This window comes from Festucalex cinctus, chromosome 21, assembly GCF_051991245.1.
Source record: "Festucalex cinctus isolate MCC-2025b chromosome 21, RoL_Fcin_1.0, whole genome shotgun sequence".
In the NCBI taxonomy this organism is placed as follows: domain Eukaryota; kingdom Metazoa; phylum Chordata; class Actinopteri; order Syngnathiformes; family Syngnathidae; genus Festucalex; species Festucalex cinctus.
This window is the reverse complement of record NC_135431.1, coordinates 7,122,666-7,148,142: the sequence shown is the minus strand read 5'-3', so window position 1 is coordinate 7,148,142 and position 25,477 is coordinate 7,122,666. Positions and strand designations below refer to the sequence as shown.

Sequence of the window (25,477 nt, the reverse complement as noted above, 5' to 3'; positions counted from 1 at the left end):
TAAATTGGAGTTTGCAAACATTTCACTCAATTGTGGAAAAAGTGAGTGGTAGTCTCTTATAACATAATTATTATAACAATTAATTGAAGCATTCCCACAATTAATTATTATAACAATTAATTGTGGGAATGCTGAAGCATTCCCACAATTAATTATGATTAATACAATATTTTTTTCCTGATGAAAGGAGAGACTAACAGCTAGCTTCTCCCGTGCCAATTCAAATAGAAGACGGTGGTGCTCTTTGACCACCTGAAACATTTTCTAGCTAGAAAAAAAAAGAAAAAGAAAAACTTCAGATAACTCATACCTAACAACATAAAAAGTAAGCTAAAATTAAATTAACTCATTTGCTCCCAATAACGTGTAAATACGTTTTTTTAGTAAGTGTCCCAAAGACGTATTTATACGTTTTTTTTATTTTTTTTATGCTAGACCATACAGAAGGCTTTCATGCAGCCTCTCAACTGCAAAGAACGGTTGCAGAAATGGTAGTTATTACACAAACGGCCAACAGGTGGCAGAAGAGCAAAGGAAATCAACCAGGGCCATGTTGAAAAAAAGCTCCATTACTTACAAACTGATGAAACTTAGCTCTCTTCTTAATGCTAATTGCTGCGAAACGGAAACAGATAGAAACACTTTTTTTTTTCCTGATGAAAGAAGAGACTTTAATCTTTCTTTTGGTAGGTTCCATGTTTTTATAAGAATAGAACACAATATTCTATGGGCCTTGCAAAATCAGTCAAAATCCAGTAAAATACAATGAAAATCAAATGTAATGATAACATATATATACTGTATTTTAAATGTTCAGAAAGAACTCTCCCACTGAACAGAATTTCCCTGCGTGCCAAAGAGAAATTCATTTTTATGTAAATTGAGAGCAAGGTGATACTGACTTGATTGACTTAATGTTCGTGGCATTCGCCGTTGGCGGCAAATGGACAGAGAAATGCGGTGACCCCATCCTGACATCCATTAGCACTGCCGGTGAAAATAGCGGCCGGGGCCTCACCTGCGCTCCCGCTGTAATTAAAGGTTTCTCGGCACATTAAAAGATGTGGAGAACAACCGAGCTAATCTTCAAATGTTTAGTCTGCCAGATGTCCGCGTTTGAGAACGTTGCTCGAAATGGCGCCGTTTGATGACTTTCCCCTCCATATTAAAGATGGAGATAAAAAGATAATCCTGTTCGTGGAGCATTTTCAAAAGCAGAAAATTCACTTTTCATTACTTGCCGCGACGTGGAATATGGCGAACATTGCTTCTCTCGCGTAGATGAAATAGAACAATTCGTTAAGCTGAAGATGCAAAAGTGCGCAGCAGATGTGCAGCTCACGATCAATTCACTCATTTGTGCAGCAAATAACTACACCCAGAAAGATTTAAAACGCAAAATTAAAGCAGAACACGCCCCTTTGAGAGATTACACTTGAAATTTGGGGAGACATGGTTGACAGTTAGATGTAAACAAAATATTTTTGGTTTACGATGGTCTCAACGATCTATGATTGTTGTTTATGGACAGCATATTGTACATTTTTACACAGATTATTTTCCACATTTAAAGAAGAGAAGCCTTTTTGGTAACAGGCATTCAATCAGATAGTTTCACAGTAGCTAACAGCTAGCTTCTCCCGTGCCAATTCAAATAGAAGACAGTGGTGCTCTTTGACCACCTGAAACATTTTCTAGCTAGAACAAAAAATATAAAGAAAAACTTCAGATAACTCATACCGAACAACATAAACAGTAAGCTAAAATTAAATTAACTCATTTGCTCCCAATAACGTGTAAATACGTTTTTTTAATGTTCTAAGTGTCCCAAAGACGTATTTATACGTTTTTTGTTTTTGTTTTTTTATGCTAGAGCATACAGAAGGTTTTGATGCAGCCTCTCAACTGCAAAGTACGGCTGCAGAAATGGTAGTTATTACACAAACGGCCAGCAGGTGACAGCAGAGCAAAGGAGATCAACCAGGGCCATGTAGAAAAAAAGGCTAAATTACTTACAAACTGATGAAACTTAGCTCTCTTCTAATGCTAATTGCTGCTTGCTTACTTTTTTTTTCCTGATGAAAGAAGAGACTTGAATCTTTCTTTTGGTAGGTTCCATGCTTTTATAGCAATAGAACACAATATTCTGTTGTCCTTACAAAAACAGTCAAAATCCAGTAAAACAGCCGGGAGCGAACGGGATTGCTTCTGTGAAAATGGCTGGGAGTGAATGAGTTAAGCAACAATGAGAACTAGTAATGATAATAGTGTTGGTAAGAAAAATTTAACAGTGCCCTCTGGTGGCCCACCAGGAACTGAAAACTGTTTTCCATGTCTCCGTCCTTCAGCACAGCTGAATCTAATGATCAGCTAATCGGCAAGCTTTGCAGAAGCCTGAAAACGATCCCAATCATGAATCAGGTGTGTTAGTGGAGAGAAACATGGAAAACAGGCTGGATAGGGGCTCTCGAGGACCGAACTTGGAGACCCCTGCTCTAAATTATGGGTCTCTTGGGGTAAAATGTAGGCAAATAATAATAATAATAATAATAATAATAATAATAATAATAATAATAATAATAAATAAATAAAAATAAAATACTGCATCAGCCCAAAAGACACCGACCCACCGGGCATCTGCCCTCAATGCCAGATGGCCAGTCCAGCTCTGCATTAAACCCTCATCTTCCGACTTTACTAATTTTAACACATAGTGAGCTTTATTGCAACCATACTAATTGTACTGTATTTATTCTACTGCTATATTACATTTCAAGAAGAATTTTATTTATTTATTTATTTATTTTGACTTCATAACCAAAGTGAGATTGAAAGGTGGAAGTCACAAATGTGAAACTGGCCAGTCATACATGTTAAATGTACAGTGGAACCTCTGAAGTTGAATGTTCCGAACTAAAATATACCTCAAGCTTAGAAATTCCATTGTACAGTAGAATTGTCTTTGCCCCCCCCCCCCCCCCCCACAAATTTACACTATTTATAATGGTCAAAAAATAGCTTAAAAACTTTACCAATATAGTGTTTAACTCTTTTCCTGCCAAGAATGGTAATTACCGCTAACGGAAATCCCAACGACTTCTGCCAATAACGTTAATTGACGTCAACTGTGTTTTTGTTTTGTTTTTTCTCCCAACGTCTTCTGCGCCTCTGGTTTCTGGAATGAGTTGAAAAAGAAGAAAAGGAAAAAAAAAACAATCAAATTACATGAAAACATGGTGGATCTTAAGAAATATGTTTTCAAAGAATGATCAAAACGTTTGTCACATTAAATCTAATCCACAGAGCATCACTAAATAAATATTAGTGTCAAAGTCACTGTTGTGCATAAAAATAAAATAAATAAATAAATATAAAATATTTATATAAATTAAATAAAAAATAAATAAAATAAAATAATTGCCAAACCAACAGTGCTTGCTTCCAACAACAACAACAACAATAACAAAATCATGTGGATATTTTTTGTTTTGGAGATCATACCAATGTCCGATTTGTAAATACACTCTTTGATTTAAGTGTGGTTCAGTGGTTTCTTCTTTTTTTTGTAGTTTATGAAGAATAGAAGCGGCTCACTGTCGGATTTAGTTGCGCCGTAAGAGTACAATGTTGGAGTGGCCTGGATTTCCCCCAGCTTTGTGCTAAGCTGCGGTGGCTACACTAATGTGTCTTGAGCATCCCTTTACCAAAGAATAACACTTGAAACGATGTGCTCCAGCAACATTTCTTTGACCCGAATTATGGCGCTTTGACCCAAAAAATAAGCAGACTTACAACAGCGAAAAAAAACCCCCCCAAAATATTATGTCAACTATGTTGTAGATATCTTGGAAAAAGACGGGTGTATTCAAATCCAATGGCTCTTTTATTTAAAAAAAAAAAAAAAAAAACTTCACTTAAGTATGTACAGTTTGTGCAAAAACATTTAAAGGTTTCAAGGACTTTACATTGTAAGTTCAACCTCAAGGCACATACATGGAACAACATCAACATTTCATTATGAGAACACAAATTCTTAACTTTGGTTCAGAAGAAACATCTCGGTGGGTCTTCTAACATGATCAATGTCGCCATTTTACATGCAGTGTCAATTTTGCAGCTATTTTTATTTTTTTTTAATATATCTTCGATGCTGTGTATCACAATCACTGTGTAGATGATTGCTGTAAAATAAACTTTAAAATTAACTTGAACAAAACGAAAGGTCATGAAGGTACTACATGCAAAGATCAATAAATGCGTTACTTTGCTGATTTATTTGGAAAAATTTGCCAACAGGAAGTGTGGCTTCAAAACTTGTTTACTCAATCTGAGAAAAAAAAAACGAAAAACCGACACTGGCAGTCGGTTTGCATTCCATTTTGTTTAATTCCGTTCGTCTCAGCATTATGTTAAACGCTTTAAAACCGTGTATTAAATGAGGAGTAATGCGTACTGCAAAACAACCACTAAAACGCTTCCCCAGCCCGGTTGAGTCATTAACCACACCGTGTCGGGTCTGGCAGTCGGGATGAAAAGTCTCATTAGCTCGCGCATGTGTCGTGCTTAGCAGTGTTGTTCCGATTGGCACTGTTTTATTGTCGCCGCCAAGGCCAAAGTAAATGTGCTTTCATTCAGGCGCTCTCGTCTCCTTATGCCTCGTGCTGCTCTACGTGCGTCCTCTTCATCATTCAATCCTGCGTAAAAACGTAAGGCAGATAACGCGAAATTGTCGACCCGATTTCGAAACAAAAAAGAAAAACCCAAGGTGGAAATGTTGCGGTTGCTTTCGCGCGGGATGTTGCGGATCAGCGGGTGCAGCATGTAGAGCAAGCCGCACAATGAGCTGTCGGTTCGGTGCTTAGTCAGCTATGCTTTACGATTGTTAAAAGAGGGCAAGGTCAGGAACGCTTCGTCTGGGTGCGCTGATGTGTTGATAGTCGTAGAAAACAAATTCAACATAAAAGTGGAGATGCTCTGACAACCACAGAAGAAACAAACAGAAAATTCAACAGCGGGCAAGTAATTGAAGAAATGTGCTATTTTTTTGTTTTACGCATTTGCTCCCGAAGACGTATAAATACGTTTTATTTTATATGTTTGTGTCAAAAGACGTATTTATACGCTTTTTGGTTTATTTATTTTTTTTATTGTAGAGCATACAGGAGGCTTTGATGCAGCCTCTCAACTGCAAAGAACGGTTACAAAAATGGTAGTTATTTCACAAACGACCAGCAGGTGGCAGCAGAGTATAAGAGATCAACAAGGGCCATGTTGCAAAAAAAGCGCAATTACAGTTCTAAATAGATTTGTGAAAATTGATGAAACTTAGCTATATTCTGATGTTAATTGCTGCAAAACTGAAACAGATGGAAATATACTTTTTTTTTCCTGATGAAAGAAGAGACTTTAATCTTTCTTTTGATAGGTTCCATGTTTTTATAGCAATAGAACACAATATTCTGTGGGGCTTCGCAAAATCAATCCAAACCCAGTAAAACAGCGAACGGGGATTGCTTTTGTAAAAATGGCTGGGAGCGAATGAGTTAAATAGTTACATATCAACTTGAAATAAGTGCAGCTCAAATCACTGTCAATAAATGGGCGGCCATAATGGGAGACACATCTTGATTCAATCTCAAATGATTAGCCATAATTCAAACGATTTCCCTTGATTAAATTCAATCTGATTGAGCACACGGCAAACACAACGAGACATTGCTTTGGTTTGATGAGGAAAAACTCAGCTTTGATTAAAAACAAAAAACAAAAACAAAAAACTAATACTTTGACTTTGTAAGCACAAAAGCATGGAACTGCAAATGTGGAGTAAACATTTTTTGACTGGCAAATACGTTCAAACCTACTTGGAAAGACATAAACGTACATGCAAATAAGTTTAAACCTGCTGTGAGGCTAAATGCTAAAAACATAGCATTAATTCTACAATGTATTGTCTTGCACATGCACAAAAAAAATAATAAAAATAAAGCATTAGGTCTACGTTATATCAATACGTTCATAGATTAAGTACATGACAATTTCTTATTTGTAATTTTTATTAGGTCTGCAGTGCATTTTTTTTCCCCATAATGCCATGTTAGCAATTAGCCTAGAAGAATATTGGAACGTACTTGCAAGCACACTCTAAAAAGAGAATTACAAAGTGAATTGTTGACCATTAAAAAAATAAATAAAAATGCTTCAATTGGTAACACACGATTAAATTAAGTTAAATTATTTCCAAGTAAATCTATAAAATTTGATTTATTATGACACCTGAATTAATCCATCCAACAAATTAATTTAATTATAAATTAATTATTAAAAATTAAACTTAATATATTCACTTTATATAACTTAATTCCAGTGTTTTACCAACTGAAGCAATTGTTTTAAATTGGTCAACAATTCAATTTGTAATCTTAATCCCTTCAGACCTGCATTTTTTTCTGAGGGGCATTTTTTTTTTTTTTTTTTACCAATTTTGAGTCTTTTTCCCACGTAAGAAAAATATGGGGAGGAGGAAAATGGGGGTTATGTTTTTATTTCTTATAGTGGATGCCAGGATAGTTCGGCTGTAACATTTTTTTGTGATTGGTTAGCTAGGATCAAATCATGAACCAGAAGTGTTGACATCTTCCAAATTATATATATTTTTTCATTGTATTTATTTATACACTCAAATATCTCATGTCCACTTCAATCAGTTATGGATTTTAAGGGGTTTTAAGTTGATTCAACAATCCTCTTTTTGCAGTGTACATTTAAACAAATTTTCAAGCATGTTTAAATGCATTTTCAAGTATGTTCAAATGTATTGTACATACATTTGAATGTAAGCTAAATGCTAAAACTTAGCATTTAAAACAAACGTAAACGTGTTAATATGTTGCAACCTATTTGTCACTCAAAAATGTTTAGTCAGTTCCATATTTCTGAACATGAGAGCACTAAATTCTATTTTAAACATGAATAGTGTGTCTGAGAAAATCTTGCTACTCTTTATTCTGTAGACTCTGAGCCCTTTTCCTTCCATGAGTGGGTGAAGGTTTGCGCCTCACAAAGAGTTAACACACTCTTGCTCAGCAGCGCGAGTTGGGTGCAGCCGAGTGAAAGTAAAGTGGACATTTTTTTTTGGGTGGAGGATTATGAGGAGACTGGGCAGGGAGGGGGGAGCGGAGTGTTCAAGGGTGGGAACTCTTTAAGCTTGGCCCCCTCAAAATAAAACGTCAAATCAAATGGAGTCTTCTTAAGAAGTGCATAATGAAGACGTCTCGCTGGCACATGGCATGCAAAAAAAGCGCTTGCCGCCGCAGTCCGCGAGCTGAGGGCCACGGAAACGGCTTTAATTGAGCACATGCTGGGATCGGAGATGCTGGGACGGGAGGGGGCAAGGGAGGCAGAAATTAGAAGTGGAAGATGTGGGAAGAAGTCGTGAGATACGCAGGTGGAAAGCAAACAAACACAAAACGGTGATGGATGAAGCATAATGAGCGCTTTTGCCTTGTGTGATCAAGTTGCACAATTTCAATAAAAATGAGTTGAATGATTGGTTGTCGTCTTTGGAGAAGCTCAGCCGAACGCGGCACAATGGTGAAAATCCGTAAACCTTCGCCACAAAGCACAGAAAACACAATTAGCTTGAAATGATTCCGCATCATTAACTCATTCACTCCCAGACATTTTCATGTTCTATTGCTATAAAAACATGGAACCTACCAAAAGAAAAATGTGTCTCTTCTTTCATCAGGAAAAAAAAACAAAGGACGGTCTATTTTTTTTTTTTTATCTGTTTTTATGTTTTGTAGCAATTAGCATTAGAATTAGCTAAGTTTCTTCATTATTCACAAACCTGTTGAAAATACTGGTAAAAAAAAAGAGCTTGTTGCAACATGGACCTGGTTGATCTCTTATACTTTGCTGCCACCTGCTAGCCATTTTTTATTTTTTTTGTAATAACTACATCGCTTTAAGCAACCACTTCAGGTCAGAAACTGCATAAAAGCCTTCATACAAAAACTCTAGCAAACTAAAACCTAAAAAAAACGTATAAATCCGTTTTTGGGAATGAATGAGTTAAAGACACCCGATGAGCAATAATATAACAATCCTGTTTGAGCAGAGTAATGTCATCTGGGTTATGGAGTTTTGAGGCCCCCTCCGTTCCACACTACGCTGAGACAAACTGCCCCCTTGTGGCCTCACCCGCTCAAACAGGCTGAAGAAAACGAAGCGGGCGCGTACGACGGGCCGCTCTCTCGAGTTCTCAGCACATTCACGCACCGCATCAAGAGCAAACGTTCTTTGTTGCTTTTCATGTTCGTGATAATCAAATTGCTCAAGATGACAAAGCCTGTTTCAGAGTTTTCCAAAAAGTGTCTCTTAACCCGGGGTCTCGTCTCGGCTCGGCTATAAACGAATACAGCACAGACGATTTTAAGAGTTAAAGGCACTTTTGGGATTTCTCTGCGAGGAAATAATCCAATCACACCTCTTTCACAATGCCTCATACGCAACCACGATTGTTTCCATGAATAGGAAAGAGTGCTTCAGCTTTTTTTTTTTTTTTAACAACGTGCTACTCGTACCATTTCCACGTGTACGGCAATTTTGATATATACTCGGGAGCGTCTCAAAAAGGCAATTTGTTTTTGTTTTTTTGCTTCTGTGGTTAGCAAAGGATCCCAGCCCTCAAGGTGCCCAACATTTTTTTCCAAGACTGACAGCATTTGCCAGAAGCTACACCCAGGGTGCCATGATTGTACAAATCTGTATTCGTGTACAGTATTGACCATGAAAACAACGTTCAAAACCCTGCTGTTTATAAAAAAAACAAAACACTTGGATCTCCTTTTTCTACGAATAAAAAAGATAGCAGAGAATCCCACGTTATTATCCACAGTATAAATTACATCATAGACAGAACTTGGAAATATATATATGTATATATATATATATATATATATTGTACAGTTATATGTCACTAGAATTTTTTTCATATTTGCCTGTTATCGTCTACACAAACGGTGTGTGTGTGTGTGTGTATTGTACGTATCGTCAATCGTTTTTTGGAGTTTGTGGGCGTTCCGCGGCGAAATTTGCCACGGCATCACGTGTGGCAAAACTCCGTACTCGGTACGTTGCTGCTCTTGCAGTAGGCTATGCTATTGTTACTGAGGTGACAGTCTCGAAATCCGATCCCCCCGTTGGGCGTGTAGATGGGCTGAATGCGGAAATCTCCTTTGAGCAGCTGCTCGTTGTTCAGCGCCACTATCTGGAAACTGGTCTCAGTCATTTCAAGAATGGAGTTATCCTTCTTGGTTCCCGCCTCGCAGTAGTCGTCTTTTCTGCGCCCTCGGTTGTATTTCCACTTGGTCGAAGATGACCGGCTCTTCCGGTGCATGTGCCAGCAAAACAGGCCGAGTAGCGTTACTAAGACGATAAGCACGGCTCCGCCTATGATGCCGGCCATTAGCAACGTGGAATTAATGCTCTCCTTCGGCGTTTGCCCCGAACCCGGAGACTTAGTCGGCAAGGCTGACTTGGTCCTGGCCTCGGAGCATATTGTATCCTCTCCGGGCCGGTAGGAGTTGTGGGTGTCCAAAACGTGCACGCAGATCCGGTACACAGACCGGGGTTCCAGGTTGGTGAGGCTGATACGCCGTTGGCCCCCGCTCACTGTCCGTTCCCGCATCCCTTCGTTTATTTGGCTTTGGCCCCGTTTGACCCACGTGACTTTATAAGCCGTGACGGTGAAATAGGAAGCCCAGCTCACCTCGATACTCGAGGAGTTGACCACATGGAAGGAAATCTGAAGGGGGTCCTCGTAAGGAGGCATGGGCCCGGGGGGATTGTGATAGACTGGGGGTAAGGGTGGAGAAGGCGAGTCGAAGTAGTCGGGAATGGGTGTGGTTATAAGAGTGGAGATCATGGTGGTGAGAGGGGCGGTCGTGGGCGGAGGAGGGGGCGTCGAGCGGAGCGTGGGCCACGGCGGTTGGTCGGCATCGACTGGACATTCGATAATATCCAACGTGAGCTCGCGGATTGCCATGCCGCGCACCCTGTCGGGACTCTGACACACGAACCCTCGGGCGTTTACGGACGAAGGCAACGACTTGAGCCACACCACCACCCATTTGACTGCGCAGTCGCAGCGCCACGGGTTATTTCGCACAATGAGATGCCGTAAGCTCGACAGGCTGTCAAAGACACCCTGCGTGAGAGTCTGGAGTTGGTTGCTGGAAATATCCAACTTCTCCAGTCGATTTAAGTCCACAAACGCAGCTATTGGGATCTGGTCGATCTGGTTCTCCTGCAGGCTGAGTTTGACCAGCGACTGGCTCGGTAAAAGCGGAGGCGGGAAGGTGAGCGAGTTGCGGGCTAGAGCCAGTTCTCGGAGGCTGGCCAGTTCCTGGAAAGTCCCCGGCGCGATGCCCTCATCCGTCAGCAGGTTCCCGTCCAGCAGGAGGCGCTGCAGACGCGTCACGTTCTGGAAGGCCTCCTCTGCAATGTTAGCGATTCGATTCTCATCCAATCGTAGCTCTTTCAAGTCCTCTGGGAGGCCGATGGGAACACTGCTTAAGTGGTTCTTGGTGAGGAAGAGGAGTTTGAGGCTGAGTGCCTCCCTAAAGGCCCCTTCTTCCACCCCCACGGTGGAGATGGAGTTGTCATCAAGGTGTAACTCCTCTAATCGAGTCAACTGCGCGAGAGCTGGCCTGGAGATTGTTTGGATATTGTTCTCCTGCAGATGCAGTACTCTGGTGTTTTTGGGCAGATTGATGGGAAACTCGTCGAGCTGGTTGCCATAGAGATACACAGTCTCCACAGAGGCCAGATTGTGAAGTTCCAGAGGAAAGCCAGCATTGTTGATCTGGTTGTTATGCAGGTAAAGGACCTTGTAGCCCTCCTTTATCCCCAGAGGCACGGATGTCAGGCTGCGTTCGTTGCAGTACACAAATAATTGGTCACAACGACACTCTTCTGGGCAAGAGGCACCTGGGCTGAATTGCATTTGAAGGCTTAGGATTACAGTCAAGCAAAATTGTAAGAATGAAGTCCAATCCTTATTCCAGGGTCCAGCCAGAAACTCCATCGTTCAAATTAAAAAAAGGAAACTAAAAAAACAAGCAGACGGGAGGAACACAAAGAAAAACTACATATAAATAATGGAATAAGTAATCCTGTAAATGTCCTCGACTGACGAGCAATGGTCTCATTAGTGGCGGCCGGTCCTTTGACTGACTCCATCCATGCCGAGACTCTTCACTGGTTGCGCCACGCCGAGCTCATCCGGGGCCCGTTTGAAGCCACGCGGCAGAGAGCCACCGCAGGCTCCATTCGCCTGTCCGTCACACACTGCCGCTGTTCCCCGACCGGGGCAGAATCCAACGAGGGTGACATTTGGAACCAGAGACCTGTGGGAAAACAAAGAAACTCTAGTATTTTCAGGGTGGCCTGGTCAATCCCCTACCCCGCCACCCACGCACATCCCCATCTTCCTCTCAGTGACGCACACAAGAACACGGACTGTATCCTTCAAACTCACTTTGTTATGTCGACAGAACGACACAAGTGGCAAACACATTCTTCAATTTATGCACCGACTGATTGGAGGAGAAAGTTAAACCGTCTGATAAATATTCAGAACAGCTCTTGCATATCCGGTATCACAGACATAAAGGAGGGTTTTGTCCCTTCGCACTCTGTCAAGAGAGGGAACCGAGATCAACAACACACACATACACACACACACTTGGATTTGCGGCGGTTGGAAGAGAGATTAGTGCTGCTTGGTTTTAAAACACGACGTTGAAGAAGAGTGACTAGACTGTATAACCTATGCATAGACCAAAACATATATACCGTAAAATACCGTTTATAAAACGCAAACGTATATATTACGCCGCCCCCAAAAAAAAATCACGCTTAATGAGCTGTTTTTTCTCTGTACCGGTGTATAATACTGGTTTGCTGGCATCCTTCATTATACTGCCCAGCATTTTTTTTTTTTTCGACTGCCAAGGATATTTTAATGATCCTGGATGCCGAGTATGTCCATCCATTTCTTTGAATTGCCTCTAGTGTTAGAGAGATTGATATTTGTGACAGTTGATTGATAATTGCTTTTAGAGCTGTCAAAATGAAGAGATTAATCGACAAGTAATCGATTATCAAGTACTTTAATAATCGAGTAACCGTTTGGAGCCATTTTTAATTTAAAATTGTCCATATATTTCTAATTTCAGCATATCAACAGTAATTGTTCACTGATTTGTGTAGTCCTTCATCAAAGAGTGATTATCTTCTGTGTCTAATCCAATTTTAAGACATTTGCAAACATCTATTTTTACTTTGGAAAACAACGACCAAACTGCTAACAAAAAAAAAAAAAACGAGACAAATATGACGTACGAAAATAAACACCAACCAGGGGAGAAAATGCTTTTTAATACACTAAGGCAAAATTTAAATGAATCCGATTAGTCGATTAATCGATTGAATGATCAATAGATTAATTGATTCTAAAAAATATTCAATAGTGACAACACTAATTGGTTTGGGCATAGGAAAAAGGCTCGTTTATGCTTTCTGGTAATGGGTAATTTTTAGAATTCTGTTTTTTGTTTTGTTTTTTCCTGAGATTTTAGATAAATCGGCGTGAACAACACATTTAAAAAGTGATCAGTAGGAATGGCGACTGTGCCAGGCTTTCAACATCAATGTGGGCAGTCATTTTCGCAGAGGTGAATTTTGAGCGTGCATCATTTGGCAATCGTCAGCAGTCAGCCGAACCGTCAGTCCGCCATTCATCGGTTTTGCTCAGCAAAATGAGCGTCAATGCTTCCCTTATTTGAAGTGAGCCAATCATCATTCATCAATCCGAAAACAAATTGGACGTCCATCATTGACGGCTTGATTCATTTATTGACGGACGAAAATCATCTTACGCCAATGCTTAGTTCGTCAATTGTTCGAAGTTTTCCGTCAATCGTCAACAAAATGGACGTCCGCCATTGACGGATTGACGGAATGCCCACCTCTGCATTTAAACTGCCTTTGAAAAATAATCCGCTGGTTCTCGCCATCTTGCATGCTCCAGTCTAGCTAGCAACTAGCCGCTAACACTGGAGCTGACGCTGAATACTGGCAACTGTCGCCATATAATACAATCTTCGCTCCCTGGTTCTGATAGAGTAGGACGCAACTTATCGCTCTGCGACTACACTCCTGTGGCGCAGTTGTAATAACAACTCTGACTTTTAACTAGTAGTTTACTTGATTTTTTTTTTTTTTTGCGTCCTCGTATAGTATGGGGGCGGGACTTTATAAGCTTCATGATCCTTCCCGCCAGCCCTTTTTCTTTTCGGTTATTAGGGCCCGAGCAGCAACCACTGAGAGGTCCCTATTGTTTTTCGTTCGTATTATTATTTATTCTCCGCAAACGATCGCATTTTTGAGGACCTAAACATTTATGAAAACTCACCAAACTCTGCACACTCTTCGGGCCCGGCGAAAAATTTTATATTTTAAAGTTGTCAGAACAATGCGACTCTATAGCGCCCCCTAGCGTACTCAAATAAAAACCACAACGTGCAAGTACCCCAACGTGGCCCGGGCTGCGAGGGCCCTTTAGAGCTGCTTGCAGATCTAGTTATTACATGTAATTGTATGATGAAATGTTTGATTGTCACAATACTGTCCCAAAGGAAAAATGAACAAATAAACCAAACCAATCTCAGTGTAATAAAGTAGCTTTTTTTTTTAGCATCTTTAATTAGCGATTAAACTTGATTTCAGGACGATATTTTGTTGTCGTCGGTGTCAAAAGTTTGCAAGACAGCGTAACTAAAGTGACTCAACAAACTGCTCACGGTCACACCGTGGTACGTTGCTGGGAAGGATTTCAAAATAAAAGCATATTACTGCAATTGGAAAGATTTTCTTCTGAAGTTGGCTGCGTGGTCCGGCGTGGATAACATGAACAATTGTTGCTGCTCTTAGCTTGAAGTGAGTTTTTCCGACAGTCTATACACACAACTTTTTTTTTTAAACGAGGTACTTACGTACATAAATTTGTAACATTAGATATTAATTATCAAGTTGGAACGTAAGTGCGCCTGTTCCATAACATCTAGGTATTGGTAAGCATATATTATATATATTTTCTTGATTTATGAATCAGTATACAGTACGATGGGACAATTTTGGATCATTTCATGCATCTTATTCACGGGATTTTATAGTAAACAGTGGGAATGTTTTGCCAGCGGCCTAAGCACATTCTTCTTCTTATTATGCGTAGCCTATAGTACACCTTCATCAAACGAGGATAGCAGGTGAAGAGCAGCACACGCACACATACATGAATCCCACTTCTCCCTCCGTTGACATACACAAGTTGTCAAATGGAATGAGATTACAAAATAATTTAGTCTTTCCACCTGCGATGAATGATCAATACAGGCTATTCTTCACAACCGAGAGGTTTCAAGTCAAGCACAAGGCCACCACATTACCGAGGACCACGGATCCATTATTCTAAGTTTTATGACCCATCAAACGTTCTCTCCCCTCGCCGTGCATGATTGAAAGATTCTGGTTGTCGTCGTTTGCTTTCAGCCTTACGAAAGCTCCACCCTGAGCCGGTGATGGAAAACACGCAATTAAGGCAAATATAGGGTGAATGTTCCATTTATTTACATTTTATTATTATTATTTTTACAATAACAGTTTGCTGAAGGCTGTTTTGCGGGACGGACGTGTAAACAATCCTAAGACATGCATCTGTGATCGACTTTTCTAAATTGAAAGAGCTGCTACGTTTAATCAAATAAGCAGTGGGGAAGAGTAAGCAACCATGGAAGGCGATAAAAATGTGCTACCACAGCAGCACATGCAGCAGCACAAGGCAACTGCAACCATTCAAAAAAAAAAAAAAATAGTCCAAAACATACCAACTATTCTTATATGTAATACTTTGGCTTTCGGTTGACGACAGGAAAAAAAAAAAAAAAAAAAAAAAAAATCAGTGGTCTGTGCCCCCCCCCCCTCTTATTAAATTTCCAGGCTAGTGAGCACATATTCCCACCTCCAGATGAACGCTTCGATACGCGGCCAGGACAATCGGATTAGAAGTGGATTTGCTGGGAGAAAACGCAATTAAAAGTTGAAAACGGTGGAAGGTATTTAAGAGGCGATAAGAAAAGGCGGATCAGGCATACTTCAAAAAGGTTGCCCGGCGAGCGCTGTTCATTCGGATGGAATTTTTTTTTTTTTTCCGGAAAAAAAAAAAAAAAAAAAAAAAGCGGTTGAAAAGGCGTGAGGTGCATGCATAGAGAGTTGAATCTCCGGAGTAAATAAATAAAAGTAAAAAAAAAATATACAATAATATATTTTTTTGAAATGTTTTTTTGTTGTTTTGTTTTTTTGCAGCGATACTAATGTGACCTTATTGCACATTTATAAAAGTCATGCATTGTCAATTATTTCCATTGCAATGACGATGACAACGGTACCTTTGCCCAAGCTCGTTCAACTTTTCTCCCTCCTCACAGTCTCCTTCATGCAGTCCTGCTGGATGATCATGCGTAAAGGTCCGGCTGGTACCGCTTGAGCCAGTAGGTTCCAACCGATCGTCGTCGCAGCATATTTCACGCCTTAGTTTTTTGTTTTGTTTTTGGTTCTGTTTTACCAGCCGCTTTAACTCAACACCACGCAGCGAGGGCGACTGAATGCCAGGACGGCGACGACGATCTCAGCTCCCGGTCCGCTCAAGCAGAGGAGCCGCTCGTGGAAGTGTCCGTCGCCCGCTTTGTCACGGGCCATGACGGCTTGGCTGCGTCCGCCCGATGCTGCCCTTTCAGCGGGGGATCAACTTCCACTTTGGGTGTCTCTCGCGCAAGACTTCCCCGGAGTTGTTTTCGTAGATGGATCCGGTTGATAGTGCGACGTGTGCGCTCCTTGCGCCTTTCTCTCTCTCTCTCTCTCTCTCTCTCCGCCCTCTCTCTCTCTCTCCAGTCCGTCCCTCCCCTCCTCAGAATAAAGAATTCATAACCCCCAGCAGCCCCGTAATAGCTGTGAGCCACCTCCCTTGTTGCCCTCACGCTGCAGAAAATAGTTTGTCTCTCGTCTTATGCCATTTACCCCAGACGATACCTCAACCATCACGTGAGCGCTAACCGATACCGATACTCAGACCCTCAGTACTCGCCGATACCAACTGCCGATACCAGTAGTACATTTTGACAAATGAAAAAAAAATCACGAAAAGATATTTTTAAACAAATATATTTCCTTTAATTTTGACAAAAAAAAACAAAAAACCACCCAGCACAGTCACTCTTCAATAGTCTTAATGCTCAAAATAAAACACAAAAAATGCTCTTTTAGTTTAAGATTCACAATTTTGAAGCAATTCCAAACCGGTGGAAGTTTTGGTGAAAAACTGCTGCGAGCGCTAACTAGGGATGTTCGATACCGATACCGATACTCAGACCCTCAGTACTCACCGATACCGATACCAACTGCCGATACCAGTAGTACATTTTGACAAATAAAAAAAAAAAAAATCACAAAAAAATATTTTTAAACAAATATATTTTCTTTAATTTTTGAAAAAAAAAACAAAAAAAAAACAGCACAGTCACTCTTCAATAGTCTTAATGCTCAAAATAAAACACAAAAAATGCTCTTTTAGTTTAAGATTCACAATTTTGAAGTATTTCCAAACCGGTGGAAGTTTTGGTGAAAAACTGCTGCAAGCGCTAACTAGGGATGTTCGATTTCGATACCGATACCGATACTCAGACCCTCAGTACTCACCGATACCGATACCAACTGCCGATACCAGTAGTACATTTTGACAAATAAAAAAAAAAAAAATCACAAAAAAATATTTTTAAACAAATATATTTTCTTTAATTTTGGCAAAAACAAAACAAAACAGCACAGTCACTCTTCAATAGTCTTAATGCTCAAAATAAAACACAAAAAATGCTCTTTTAGTTTAAGATTCACAATTTTGAAGTATTTCCAAACCGGTGGAAGTTTTGGTGAAAAACTGCTGCAAGCGCTAACTAGGGATGTTCGATTTCGATACCGATACCGATACTCAGACCCTCAGTACTCACCGATACCGATACCAACTGCCGATACCAGTAGTACATTTTGACAAATAAAAAAAAAAAAAATCACAAAAAAATATTTTTAAACAAATATATTTTCTTTAATTTTGGCAAAAACAAAACAAAACAAAACAAAACAGCACAGTCACTCTTCAATAGTCTTAATGCTCAAAATAAAACACAAAAAATGCTCTTTTAGTTTAAGATTCACAATTTTGAAGTATTTCCAAACCGGTGGAAGTTTTGGTGAAAAACTGCTGCAAGCTAGCGGCAGTTACAGGCAAGGAGGACTCACTTAACGTCTTCCTCCTCTGCCATCGGTCGCTTGTACTCGTCTGCGTCACGAGTACTTGAAAAAAAGGCTGGTATCGGCCCGATACAGATACCTGGTGTTGGTTCTCGCCCATCTCTATTCCTAACACAAAACTCCACTACAGGGAATTATTTTTCCCTAATTTTTTATACTCATCAAAGTGAAAAAAAATATGGCTGCATCTTTTAGTCATAAATGCAATATTTTTTTTCATAATAATTCATAAAATTAAGTTAAAGGGATACTTCACTTATTTAGCCCATTATAGCAATAAAAATTCATTCATTATTTTTCACGTACAAATAGTACCTTTAAAAACACATTTTGCCATCTAGTGGCAGAAAATGACCAAAACACAAATAAATATCACATTCATTTTTTACAGTAGATCTTTGTAATTTTAAAGGGATACTTTACTTATTTAGCCATTTCTTACAGTCCAACATGAATATTTTGCCTATAATAAATGTGATATTTTCATTATTTTTCAAGTACAATTAGTACCTTTAACAAAAACACATTTTGCAACTTGCTGTTGACTGAAAATGACATCACAAGGGCTCAGGTAACCAATCACAGATCACCTGTTTTCTAGGTTTGGTCATGTGACATTCACAAGCTGAGCTGTGATTGCTTACCTGAGCCCTTGTGATGTCATTTTCAGTCGACAGCAAGTTGCAAAATGTGATTTTAAAGGTACTAATTGTACATGAAAAACAATGAAAATATCACATTTATTATAGGCAAAAGGTGCGCAATTTCTCATGTGGACGTTTGGCATGAAAATGTTGAACTACAGTAACAATTTCAACTGTATTCTTTCCTCAGTATGTCTATCACCTTACTACATAAAAACATTGCGAAAACATTGATGTTTTTCAAGCAGAATACAAACTAACATGTAACATGTAATCTTTCAGCCAAAAGCGGTAAAGTCAACTCGCGGGCATGTGTGGCTTGCGCCATTCAGCCATTCATCATCTTTGCGCAATATAAAAGAAAGTTCAGGGTAAGTTCAAAACTTCTTTTACGTTACTCTATCACGTCTGTGACGTCAACGATGGTAAACTTTTGTGGTGCCCGTGTTATTACAGCTGGTAAAGATTCAGTGATAGCGACGTTGCTGGTGAACTCTTTATAGTGTTTGCGATGTGACAGATGTTGAAGTTTTTGCAGTCAGTGGTGCTCAACATCTGTAATATGCCACGTGGATTTTATGCGTTTAAGTGTTGAACAGTCCCACACAGTTATCCCAACCAACTGCAAGGTGTTCCAAAATGGTTGACCCCATTTCGTAGGCCGATCATTTGGACAATTTTGGTTGGAATGACCTCAAATTTTCACAGCTTGTGTAGAAACGTTTCAAGTTTTTGCGCGTAACGTTTGGCATTTCTATCTTCCCGGGTTATGAAATGCCGTTCACTTCAATAGAAAAGACGTTTTGCACGTTAGAGTATGTTAATGTAAATTAGGACTTGGCACCAAAAATTTGAAGAAAAGGGCCCTTTTTGGCACGAGCTTGAATACCGACTCGACGTGTGCAGAGTCACATCCGGCGCTCATATTGAACATTTCTGAAAATTTGTCGGGAACTAACAAATATTTGTACTTTTCTTTGTGAATTTAACCAATAAAACGTATGACCTTCAACATAGTGTATTTATTTTCATTAACTCTTTGACTGCCAAAAACGTTTAATAACGATTAGTAAAATCATGACGTATGCTGCCATAAACGTGAAATGACGTCATCTACGTTTTTTTTTGTTTTTTTTCTTAAATGGACGGAGCAACGTCTAAGTGCAGCGCTGCCTGGTCAATGGGTTGTGGAATCAAAAACACCACCTAACTATGGCCAGCAGATGGCAGCATTATCTCTTTTCAATGGGCTGTTGGTGTATGGAAAAAGAGTTAAGATCGATGGAAAGGTTGCCGACCCGTTTCAGATGGTTTTCCTTGTAATCACTTCAGAATTGACAAAAGTACTTATTACTTGCATCGTATCAAAAAACAGAATGTTGATATGGTGACAATTTTGGTCAGTGTCGGTGTTTGCCTATCACGTTTAATTTCAGCTCTCAGTCTAAATCTAATTCCTTCATAAAAAGGAGCATCTGCTCACCGCATGAATTATTGATAGAGTCAATTCAGAGGAAACAGTCTATTTTTATTTTTGTCTTGATGGATGTGTTTGCAGTGGGTCGCTATGATATTTATGGGCGCGTCTTTCTTTGGCATGTGAATAAAACGGACCTTGAACGTCATTCATTCGCGCAAAAGCTATTACAGATTTGTGTGTCGCTAACACGGCCATGTTAATTTATATCGGTGGTGTCCAAACTACGGCCCGGGGGCCATTTGCGGCCCGCCGTCCATTTTTCAGTGGCCCGCGACATATGCTAAAAATGGCATTTGACTCAGTTCAAATAAAATGAAAAACAAAAATGTTTGGAGATTGTCAAAGTAAGAAGGGAAGGTGTCAAAAAACACAGGTGCTATTAAAGGTTATTTTAGTTCATTAAAACTAACGGAAAAACTAAAATACAAAAAACTATTTCGTTAACAAAATAAAATAAAAACAAAGATGCTTTTTAAAAAAGAAAACTAACTGAAACTACATTTTATGTTTACAAAACTAACTAAAATAAAACTAATTATTGCAAAAATGTACTTCGTTTTAGTCTTTGGGAATTAATTTAATGCATGAGCCTTTGGGGATGATTTTAAATGTGATTTTTAGTAGATTTATTTGGATATAAACCGGAATAATGACGTCACACCCACGGTGTTTTTTTAAATATTGCGCACAAGTAATACACATAAAAAACTAAAACTAATACTGAAACTAACTAAACTAAAACTAAGCATTTATTAAAGAACTAAAACTAATACAAAAACTATCAGAACCACCCTGAAAACTAATTAAAACTAACTAAATTTAAAAAACCACTCAAAACTAAATAAAAACTAAAATGAAAAATACCCTACTGCCATATTAGAAATAAATTGGTTTATACACTGTAGCATTTTTCTAAATATGCAAAAGCACAAATAAATTATTTGTACAATTTTTAGGTCTAAACACAATTTCTCTTCATAACATTATGTGGCCCTTGCGTCCGTCTGATTTTCTGGATGTGGCCCTCAAATGAAAAAGTTTGGACACCCCTTATTTATATGCTCCTGACGATGGTTGTATTTAAATCCACAAAATATGTTTTAAGTGTGAGACCCATATGTCACAAACGGTCAATATCCTCTATGTAATTTCAGTGGAAATTCCCTTTCTTTCCTGCGCCTGGAGAGCTTTGGCGTGGCGTATTTACTCTGCACGCTTCTGCACCTCGATAAAACTGCAGATACGCAAAAACCCCTGCGCACTGATGTCCGTCTGCAGTGTTAACGGAGGCCAGAGAAAGAGGGGGGGGAGTCATCTTAGATATGCAGATATGTTTATCCCTTGGTGAAATTCATTACCTTCCCGAGAGACATCATTAGCTTATCACATTCCTCTCCGCATTCATTTACATCTGGACATTGCGGAGCACTTCAAAAGGTGCCAGCCAAATTAGTGTTACAAGGAAAAGTAGAACCCCCTGCAAGAATTGCGCATATCTTTTACTGAGCAAACTGTGGGAAATCATGGCCACGATTGCACACTGCTGAAGATACGGGTATATATAATCGAGGCATTTGTAGAGAATGGATGGAAGTTTAGACTGCCAGTCAATGTGTTTATTAATTTCGAAGGCGATGTAATTATGTTTACCCCTATCGATGATCAATATTCATGCATCTAATGTCACAGCATGTTTCCCCAGAAGACGCCACCGCTTTTTACTCACGGAAGATGCCCAGACTCAGTTTATTGCAACCGCAAAACCAAGACCTCGTATTTTTACACCATTTTTGTAATCGTGGTCATATTTTCTGCAAAAAAAATATGTAAATATATTGCAATCCTTGAATTATATGTTTGTCCCTTCGACTGAACAAATAAAACTCCATATTGGCATTGTGATAGGATGATCGACACCACGTTTTTTCAGTGTAGTCACGATACCATGTTCTAATACCACTAGTACTTTGATACATAAAATTTTCCAGATAATTAAAAAAAAAAAAAAAAAGGACATGTATGTCAATACAATATGTCGTGTACAGTATGTACAATATGTCCTTAAAATGTCATGAAATTAATGGCAATTTTCTATTCTTCTAATTTTTAGTTCCAGATGGTGAAACGGCCGCAAACGGTCACGAGTAAGGTAGCGGTACTCGACCAAACCTTACAAAAATAAAATAAAATAAATAAATAAACAAATTAATTAATTAATTAATTATTAATAATAATAGCTATCACCAGCACCCCCGCGACCCTTGTGAGGAATAAGCGGTTAAGAAAATGGATGGATGGAATAATAGCAATAATAACTAGAGCTGCAAGTAGCTAAAAAAGGGACCTGGCCATATTGGGGTACTTGGCATGCTAAAATATATATATATATATATATATATATATATATATATATATATATATATATATATATATATATATATATATTTATTTATTTATTTATTTTTTAAATCTAGGCCTCATCTAGGTTTAGACCCTCAAAAATCCCATCATTTATCTTTCCAAACAGTGCATCGCCACGGCAACAGCGTGTGACAAAATCAAAAGCTTTCAATAACTGTTCATCTTCAACTTTAGTTTCTGAACGGCCACAAGCCAACACGAGTGCCGATACCTTGAAATAAGGCCGGTTATTGGCCTGATACCGATACCTCATATCGGTACTCGCCTATCCCGACAACGTAGCATCAATAGCTTTATCTGTTTCTTACACAAATTTTGAAGTTTTATGCGCAAACCTTGTCTTCAGTTTACATATGCACACTGATTGAGTTTTTCCTTCAGGTGTCACCACCGCAAGTCACTCGGATGATTTGTCTGGCATCGTTTTTACGCTAGATGCTCTTCTTGATCCTCCCATTTATCCGGGCTTAGGGCCGAGTGGCTGGATATTGGGGCGCTGGCCAGAAATCATAACTGCACCATCTGCATGTAAGGCAACCGCATGCGTCACTACACTACCAGTGCACACTGGACACTGATGCTCATGTTCCAAATATTTTTTAAAAAAAATAGCTTATATAGCTTATGTATACACAAAACTATATTCAACCATTTTATGGGCTTTGTCTGAAGGCTGTATCGGGGTCAAGGCAGCCTGTGAGTTATAATGCTAGATAAAGTCCTGACAGAATTCTGCCTTATGCCGAAGCCAGACTGTAAAAACACTCGACAACAAGCAAGCCCCTGTAGTTCAGTAGCAGGAGGGGAAATGGATGGGAAACACGCAGGGGGAGGTGTTGGTGTGGTAGTTTAGAAGGGAAAAGGCAATGGAGCTGAAATGGCTTAAAAAGAGGACAGGAAGAGCGGATTGTGGATTACTGGCATTTTTTACACGAGGCGCTGAAGTTATCCTTGTCTTCCTAAGATTTAATACCTAAGCTGGCTGCTTAGCAACACATACCGTAATTGTCAGGCAACGTGGATACGTCGGCCATTTGGTGCCGAGTTTTACATCTCCACAAACAAAATAAGCAACATCGCATTGAGTCTCCCTGACTGTATTACACTTGGTGCCTCAGGTGTTACAGCCAGCATATGACTTTGACCTAGTAATGAGTGTTGCGCAACTAATAAGATCGAACACAATCTATTCCAGACGTTGGTTGACCTATGTTCGGATTTTGAACCAATTTCTCAATAGCCATTGATTTTAAGTCCAAATATTGTGTTCTTTTGCTATAAAAATATGGAAAGATGAACTCTTTGACTGCCAAACGTTATCCAAAAAAAAACCCCAACGGTGCCAGCCGATTTGGAGCATTTTCACTCATCTTTCAAAGCAAACAGAATATTGCGCGGTATGATGACATAAATATGGTGGATACCATATGAAAGATTGGATTCCATTCTTTCATGAGAAAAAAAAGTATGTTTCTACCTTATTCCGTTCTTTAGTAATCACCATTTGAAATTAGGTCATTGGCGTGACAAAAGTGAAAATACAAAAATATTTAGAGAAAAACAAGCTTTTTGTTAAAAAAATACATTTTTTTTTGCACAACAGTGATTTTGACACTAATATTTTTTTAGTGACAAGGCAGCGCAGCACAAGACGTTGCGCTGCCCATTCAGAGAAAAAAAAATGTAATAAATGTAAATTAACGTTTTTGGCAGCATTTTTTTTAGGATTTTAGAATACGTCATTAAACGTTTTTGGCGGTCAAAGAGTTAAAGTCTTTCATCAGGAAAAAAAAAAAGTATATTTCCATCTGTTTCCGTTTTGCAGCAATTAGCATTAGAATATAGCTAAGTTTCATCATTAATCACAAATCTGCTTAGAATTTTGAGTAATTGAGCTTATTTAAAAACAAAAAAAAGGTCTTGGTTGATCTTTTATACTCTGCTGCCACCTGTTGGCCGTTTGTGTAATAACTACCATTTGTTCAATTGTTCTTTGCAGTCGAGAGGCTGCATCAAAGCCATCTATATGCTCTAGTCTAGTATAAAAAAAACAACCCCCCCCCCCCCAAAAAAAAAACAAAAAACGTATAAATACGTCTTTGGACATTAAAACATTTAAAACAGAAAATCTTTTTTACAGTTTGGAGAGCAAATAAGTTAAAGGCAGATCGTTCATCAAATTTTTAACAACGTCAAGGGGCAATATATTTCGCTACAGTAATTTTCTGCACTTTATCTTCAAGGGGGGGAAAAAAAATAAGTGCATGAATTGATAACCGTTTTTGAGGTGGTTGGCATTATGGGTGGATCAAATGTCTGGAGTTGCTGTTTGATTCTTGTTCCCAGCCAAGAGCCGGGAAAACTTTTGACAGCCTTCACAGTAGGGGTTCTGTTTACTCGTGCAAGGTTTCTTTTCAGGTTCTTTTCCAGCATCATTTAAGGACAGTGATTCAAACAACCCCCAGGGGCGGGCCTCGACCCACCCCTTGGTCACTTTCTGGCCACCTCCACATTTTGGGGAAGATTTTTCCCACGTAATACTTCCGATTTACACCGTTCAAATGTCAACTTGCTTCAAAAATTCACGCCTTGCGGGGTATATATATCATCTGATTCCACATTACTTTCAGTACTCGCACAATTTAACGTTAAATATCAATTTTCCCCCATTCATTTTCAATGGGACTGACAACCACTTCCATACATACAACTGATCATCATTAAGTGCATTGTCCAGTGACCAAGAGGTCCCGGGTTCGAATCCCAACTCTGACTGTACATTGCAAATATATCCATGGAAATTATGCTTAGGGATATAACTGTATATCAACTAACTATCATATCAGGAAATGTATTACAATTCCACTGAAATGATTGATGAAGTTGGCTTTCATCAGATGGCTATTTTTAAAATATAAATACGCCATTAGCCATGAATTTGAACAAGGCAAGTTAGTTCAGTCGAGCAATTTCTTCCCCATGGAGAACCCCGATTGGACCACATTTTAGTACATTCTTTGGTTTGATACCAACTGACTATCGTTTCAGGAAATTGATTATAATTTCTCTGAAATGATTAAATTCCACCTGAGACAGACTGCAGCTCAAGTTTTCTTCTTATTTATTTATATTTCAACTTCAATTAAAACTTTGTCATTTTCACATAATTTATCTTTCAACTTACTTCATAAGCATTCGGCTATTAGCATTTGGCTTTCAGCATTCCCACACAATTTCAACAGAAATTGCACTTAGTCTAGTTACATTTGGTGTTATTCCCAGAAACATTCAATGTTTTTTTTTGCAGCTCACTGTAACTGAATAATACAGTTCCAGAAAAAAACAAACATTTTATGTTCATAGCAGTTTTTTTTTTTTTTTGTCCATTTAAAATGTGCATAATTCATTTTGAATCACTGCAATCAGTGAGAACTACCACATCACTGAGACTGCGGTGCAGTTGCGTCCATCATTTTAAGCAAGAGAGGGTTGCAATTTTCCT

General features: G+C 39.0%; 2 protein-coding genes across 4 annotated transcripts in view; both read right to left on the bottom strand.

The window, feature by feature from the left end:
• Positions 1 to 3,087: 3,087 nt before the first annotated feature.
• Positions 3,088 to 25,477, bottom strand: part of LOC144010111 (uncharacterized) — a 292,179-nt gene continuing 269,789 nt past the window's right edge. For both annotated transcript variants that reach the window (XM_077510235.1, XM_077510236.1), the window contains one exon: positions 3,088 to 3,175. The gene's annotated coding sequence lies outside the window, so the exon portion shown is untranslated. The remainder of the gene's footprint in view (positions 3,176 to 25,477) is intronic.
• Positions 3,865 to 25,477, bottom strand: part of flrt2 (fibronectin leucine rich transmembrane protein 2) — a 58,433-nt gene continuing 36,820 nt past the window's right edge. Inside the window, exons 1-2 of one of the 2 annotated variants that reach the window (XM_077510225.1) lie at positions 15,516 to 15,990; positions 3,865 to 11,414 (exon numbers count right to left, since the gene is read on the bottom strand). In XM_077510225.1, the coding sequence (XP_077366351.1) occupies positions 9,110 to 11,092 (1,983 nt within the window). In that variant the 5' untranslated portion in view covers positions 11,093 to 11,414; positions 15,516 to 15,990 and the 3' untranslated portion in view covers positions 3,865 to 9,109. Of the gene's footprint in view, positions 11,415 to 15,515; positions 15,991 to 25,477 lie in introns of those variants that run through there. The other variant, XM_077510226.1, reaches the window with a different exon arrangement.